This window comes from Hibiscus syriacus, unplaced genomic scaffold (assembly GCF_006381635.1).
Source record: "Hibiscus syriacus cultivar Baekdansim isolate YM2019G1 unplaced genomic scaffold, ASM638163v2 tig00116982_pilon, whole genome shotgun sequence".
NCBI lineage: Eukaryota > Viridiplantae > Streptophyta > Magnoliopsida > Malvales > Malvaceae > Hibiscus > Hibiscus syriacus.
Window position 1 is genome coordinate 866,986 of NW_024063505.1, and position 6,401 is coordinate 873,386.

A 6,401-nucleotide genomic window follows, 5' to 3' on the forward strand; every position below is an offset into this window, starting at 1 on the left:
CCTCGTTCTTCTCCCGTAAATCTTGAAGCATTGATTCAAACGTTCGAGGAAGTAGTTCGTAACCTGATCAAAAAATGTATAACTTACTAATTTGCTTTCACTTACCCATGCGCACAATTAATTGACGTTCATCATTCTTCTTGTACCTTCCATGATAGTTCGCAGCAATGTGTCAGAGACAATACCTATGTTGGACAAAGGGTGGTTGCCACATTGGACCCAAAGACTCCATTGCTGCTTTGATCCCAGCTCCGCGATCAGAAATAACACATGTTTTTTCCCTCGTGATAACATGTGCACGTAAATTTCGGAGGAAAAAAGCCCAAGAATATGTATCTTCTCCTTCGACAAGAGAAAAAACAACTGGAAGAATGTTGCGATTGCCATCTTGAACAACTGCCAATAATAAAACTTGCTTGTATTTTCCATACAAGAAAGTCCCGTCGATCTGGTCCACAGGCTTGCAGTATTTGGCATCATTAACGCACTTTGGGTAACTCCAAAAAACCCGGTAGAATTGGCATCGATCGCGAAGAACTCGATCATTATGGTATGCATAGGAGGTTTCGAAGTCCACAATTATCCCAGGATTCAACGTCAACACCAGCCTAAACCAACCTGGAAGTTCGTTGTAAGATGCATCCCATTCGCCATGAAGTTTGACAATAGCATTTTGTTTTGCCAACCAAGCTTTTTTATAGGAGACGGTGTACCCATACTGCGATTGTATAGCTGAAATCAACACTGCAACAACTATATGAGAGCTTGCTTTTACCATAGGCATGATGGCTTGGCATATCACTACAGAGTCCAAGTTGGGATGATCTTGGTTAACCCCTCCAGTATAACATGTGTGAGGACCATTGTATATTGTTAGTTCCCATATGTTGTTTTTCCTCTTCATTTTCGATACGCGAACCATCCAATTGCATCCATTTTCGTGTCGGGCACAGTAGCATACATATTTTTCGGTCGTCGATCGGTTAACTCTGGACTGAACAGAATTACGGATATTGTAATTTTTGATAGCCATCATCGTTTCTTCTTTGCTTGAAAACTCCATGCCTAAAGATAACTCACCATTATTTATTGATGAGTAATATCCATAGTCACCGAGATGAGGCATATCCACAAATTCTGGCCCGTACATTGCACCATAATCAGCTTCATACATGTGTGCAAGAGGGTCAGTTTGTGCCACATTTCCTGGAACTTCATCATCATCGGAGTTGAATTGCGGTGATTCTGGGTGAATGAATAGTCCAGTCTCAGCACCATCCGCACCAGGCTCACGAAGCGGTTCTTCTGGTGGAGATGATAGTTCCTCCATGCTCTCTACATTTAGGTCGAAGAACCTACTACTTGCACGCATTCCCCTTGAACTGGAAGGCATATCGACATTGAGATCGAAAAAGCTCGCAGTCGAATGCCTCCCCCTGGAGCTTGAAGCCATCGTGTCAAATGGAAACTACACAGATGGTTGCGTCGATGGCATCTCCATATGGTCAAAGAAATTTGCAGATGAATGCCTTCACCTTGAACTGGACGCGGTGTTGCCATACGGATTGTTCGTGGACCCACCTCGGTACATATCGTAAGGAGTTGCGGATGAATGTCTCCCCATTATGGCATTAAAATCATTACACATTACTATAGTCGGATTGTCAACTTGATCAACTTGTTCAGCCAGCCCATAGTGTGAGCTTAAAGATTGACCCCGAACAGCACGCACTTGAACAAAATGTGCATACATCTCAATAGTGGCGTCTGAATAATTACTTTGAGCTTCAACCATCATTTGAACATCATCATTGTTCGAAAGTTCGAACGCTGTATAAGTTAATTGCAACAATGATGTTGGAAATCTGTACTGCAACGACAACATTCTTCTGTTACTTCCAACATGAATCTTCCTCGAAATCTTCGTTATCAGCTCCTCAAGAGTTATGTTTCTCTTGAATGATATTTTAACATGCACATTTGATACGAAAACAACGTCGGTTTCATCTTCTCGAATTTGACCATTATAATAAACAATAGCTGAAAGTCGCGCCATTCTTTGAGTTTAAAAGTGCGGCAATATTATATCTGAAAAAAAATAACTTAAACAAACCTGATTAAATAAATTATATATGAACGAAAATATAACACAAATTTTTTTTACACATCAACGTAAATAATTTAAATAATATAATTTTATATTATTACCTGCACCGCAAAACTATTTCGACGTATGCTCCCGCTTTTTAATTTTACAAACATAAAAATTAATTAAAAATAATTAGTATAATATTTTTTCAAATAATGATAATAAACAATAAGTATAATTAAAAAATTATAATAAAATTACCTTATAACGAAAAATCGCACGAACTTCTAAATCAAGTATAAGAAGATTGTCAGAATTATTACTCGTTGACGGAATTGTTGTATTAATTTATAAGAGAGGAGAGATGCGAGTAGATGTGAGGAGAGATGCGAGAACCGGAGGCATTTATAAACATATAAGGCGCGGTACCTGCACCGTGTTATATGTAATTATTATATAGCGCGGATCAGTGACCGCGTTAAATATAATTTTGGTACGGCGTATAGCGCAGCTCTTGATCCGCGCTATACCCCTACGTAACGTATAGTGCGGAGCAGAGGGCGCGCTATACCCCATGTGTAACTCAGTCAGCGTATAGCGAGGTACAGGAGGCGCGCTATACTTCACGTGACGTCAAATCAATATATAACGTGGTTCAAAAAACACGTTTTACTACTATAAATGTTAAATCAAAAAATATAATCTGATCGATATTAGATCAATATATATATATACCGATCACCGATGATTTTTAAAAAAAATCGCCTAGAAAAAAAGCTAAGCTGGCCTGGGTTACAATACTTTAATTAATAAAAACAAAAATAAAAATCTTTGGAAGCATTATTGTATATAATATAAAAAGTAGAAAGGATGAGAGAGAAACACAGGCTATCATTTCAAAGCAAAAAAGCAAAAGCAAGAGTGAAAAAAAAAAGAAGTTGAAGGGGATAATAAAGAGAGAAATTCAAGGAAGAAGGTTTTTTTTTTCTCCTTTAGTGAAGAAGCTGGAGTTGTCTAAGATGATGCAGATTGATCAGCAGGAGCCGCCGCCGCCTCAGCCTCAAAAGCAGTTAACGGTTCAAAACTCCGGGAGTCTAAGCTTCAGCAGCCACTTGTCTAAGGAAGATGAAGAGATCTCTAAGTCTGCTCTTTCCACTTTTAGAGCCAAAGAAGACGAGATCGAGAGGAAGAAGATGGAAGTTAGAGAAAAAGTTCAGCTTCAGTTAGGCCGTGTTGAAGATGAAACAAAACGCTTGGCCGTGATTCGTGAGGTATGTTTCAAAGAACATTTTGGCTTTTTTTCTTCTTTATTTTGACCAGGAAAGATGCAATTTTTAATGTTTATAGCTTTTGGTTTTCAAACAAGTTTACATTTTTTGGTAAATTTCTGCAACAAAAAAAGAGAGTTTAGAGGGTAACATGGTGATGAAAAGTCATGATCTGGGCATGGATTTGAAATTCTGGAAGAGGGCTTTCAGGTTTAGCCTTCATAATACATTTCTGCTTGAGATTAAGAGTATTTATCTATCAGATTTGTAGTTCAAGGTTTCAATATAAATTAAGAAATTGTCAGTTAATTTTTGGGCTTTACATCTTGTTGCAGAAACAACCATTTAAGTTAATAGATCAAGGTTATCTTTAAATGGTTTACTATTTCGGAAGTTTTTTTTTGGGTTTTGTAGTTTCAACCCCAGAGATGCTCTTAAGTCCCACATGATAATTTTCTTGTACTGTTTCTCATTTTAAATGAAAACGTATGAATCTACAGGAGCTTGAAGCACTTGCAGATCCTATGAGGAAGGAAGTTGCTCAGGTTAGGAAGAAGATAGATGCAGTTAACAAAGATAGGAAGCCATTAGGGCACACCTGCCAGAAAAAGGTTCCTACTTTACCCAACTTTGAAGCTAATAATTGAATTTTTCCATCAAATTTCATTGTAAATTATGAAACATTTGTTAACTATGGTACCCATTACGCCACTGGGTTTGTAGGAAAGGGAGTACAAGGAAGCCCTCGAGGCCTTTAATGAAAAGAACAAAGAAAAAGTACAGCTAATCACAAAGTTGATGGAGGTTAGTTTTTTATAATTGTAATGTTGAAAACAAAATTACAGATTCAAAGCATCGTAAATTCAAATCTCACCTTGTGTTATCTGTTTTTATTGATTGAACAGCTTGTGAGTGAAAGCGAAAAGTTGAGGATGAAGAAGCTCGAGGAGCTCAGTAAGAACATAGATTCCATACACTGATCATAAATAAAAGCCTTTAGCTTTGTTTAACTGATTAGGTATCGTGTGGTGTATTTAGGGTGACTTCGAATATCTATATATTGGTGTTAATGTTTTTCGGGTTTGGTGTATTGTATGTTAATCTTTGTTTGTTTTGTTAAGACATTCGATGAAGAATGTTAGCTGATTTAGAAAGGGAAATACCCTATAAACAGATTTGTAACTAAATGCCTCCGGATCTATTGTACCTTTTGTTTAGTTCTTTCAAGTTTCTTGTAATCTGAAGTTTGTTTCGAAGCAAAAGACTTGGAAGGGCCTTTAACTTGCAGTCTGTAACTAATCCACAATACCCTTTAGCTGTTCCTTGAAATTCTTGGTGAAAACTGCTTTGATGAAGATTGATTTACTTTTGAAAGTTACGTGGTAAAAAGCTTTGTTAATATAGTTTCTTTTGAATGAATTCTGGTTGGCTGTTGCAGTAGATTTGTTAATGTGGTCAAATATCAATGTCGTGGTCTTCACTCCATCTAGATTCTTCACTCCAAAGATTCATTATCGTATACCCGAATTCGAATATGATAAATATTCAGTCGGAACTTATGTTTGAGTGTTCGATATAAGTATTTTGTCGAAAAGGCATTTTGCGAAGTTCGTATCATTTAATAAAAAATAACGTTCAAGCATCCTCTTTGGAAGCAATGGGGGGGGGGTGGTGTCTGGTAGAGATTAGATGCAATTTTTGGCCTTCATTCATGATATTTGCCAATTAAACATTAAAGAAAATAAGAAAAGGAAATCTTGGTCATTTTAGACTCTTCTCGAGGGTGTTAAAGCCGTCAAATATAGTTGATGCCATTGCTCTAGTTTGATTCAGAGAATGACCCGAAAATCAATATCAAACAGTTATGGTTTTTTGTCTTTTAGAAAAAGTAAAAAAATATGAGAGGTATAGTCATACAAAGATTTGTCTGTTTTCTGCAACAAAGATTAGGAGGGTTGATTAGAGCAATTTATGAGTTTGTCTTTTTATTGTGACTAGAAGAGTTCAATAGAATAATTATCCATCTCCATCCTTCACAACGTCATCATCTTCTTCTTCCATTCAAATCCTTCCGCTTCCACAACAAGAAACATTCATTTATCCGTTTCCACATCTCTATAATATCGGGAAAACGTTGAGGACACCCGAATTATTTGTGTACGATGTTGGTCTAGTTAAGTAAGGGCTTATATGGCTATATCCAATTTAGTGCTTGGGCACTATAAATGCTAGTTATATGAGGTGTCGATGTTAAGTGACCTGACTATATCTCGGGTACTCTGGAGGAGTAGACTAACTGAGTGAGTTTCTGACACTATATGACCTGGACTCATCTCGAGTTATTGCTTGGAGTCCCAGTCTTTTTGTTTTTATAAACATAGAGATACAAAAGAAGGGTGCAAGGAGGCAATTAAGAAAGCTCTTGGTAGGAACCATTCAATTTAATCAGTTTTTTAAGCTTAATGAAGGTCAAAGGTGTGTTAAAGAATTTGAATTGAAAATTTTGGGAAAAGTTCAAGGTCGGGGAGAGGAGCTGAAAAATTAAAAGTATTTATCTAGTAAGGCTGATTGGGTAAGGTTTGGTCCTGGTTCATATTTATTTGTAGTCAAATCAACGTTATGGTGGATCATTTTGCAAAGGCCGATTGGGCAAGTCAATTATTGAAAAGGTAGTCCAATTGTCAGTTTTTTTTGGATGAGTGAGTGAGTCATATTTGTGTTGCGTGGTGAAGGGTGACTATTTCTGTGGGACTTATGTAGTGATGGTTTGAGGCCTGGCACACTTTTGTTTCAACGAGATCTTGAAAGGTTGGATTTTTTGAGGATATCGACCGTGTCGCAGTTTTTTAGGGATGATGTATACCCCAAGGAAGGTTGAATTTTCCATAGCTTTTAGTGTGCCTGGCTGTTGTATTTTCAATATGGTTTGTCTGATTTCTTTTTGGGTGGTTGATTCTTTAGATGCATTGATTAGTTACATCGAATTCTTTCCTTGTTTTGGCTCGATTTGCAGTGGTGTAGGTATCTAGTGATATTGTTTTGGA

At 37.1% G+C, this 6,401-nt stretch overlaps 1 protein-coding gene across 2 annotated transcripts; it reads left to right on the top strand.

Moving 5' to 3' along the window:
- Positions 1-2,965: 2,965 nt before the first annotated feature.
- On the top strand, positions 2,966-4,619 carry LOC120192833 (chromosome partition protein Smc-like). 2 transcript variants are annotated; one of them, XM_039195546.1, is made up of 4 exons: positions 2,966-3,360; positions 3,858-3,968; positions 4,081-4,161; positions 4,254-4,619. In XM_039195546.1, the coding sequence occupies exons 1-4, from the start codon at positions 3,109-3,111 to the stop codon at positions 4,335-4,337; spliced, it is 528 nt and encodes a 175-aa protein (XP_039051477.1). In that variant the 5' UTR covers positions 2,966-3,108; the 3' UTR covers positions 4,338-4,619. The 2 variants fall into 2 exon arrangements, with proteins under 2 accessions (XP_039051477.1, XP_039051480.1); XM_039195549.1 differs by having other exon boundaries at positions 4,263-4,619.
- The last annotated feature ends 1,782 nt before the right edge of the window (positions 4,620-6,401 follow it).

Bases quoted from the DNA above. Each gene is read 5' to 3' on its own strand.
- LOC120192833 (XM_039195546.1), top strand. From the start codon at position 3,109: ATGATGCAGATTGATCAGCAGGAGCCGCCGCCGCCTCAGCCTCAAAAG. The intron at 3,361-3,857 runs GTATGTTTCAAA...ATGAATCTACAG, and splicing joins GCTTGGCCGTGATTCGTGAG to GAGCTTGAAGCACTTGCAGA. The intron at 3,969-4,080 runs GTTCCTACTTTA...CTGGGTTTGTAG, and splicing joins GGCACACCTGCCAGAAAAAG to GAAAGGGAGTACAAGGAAGC.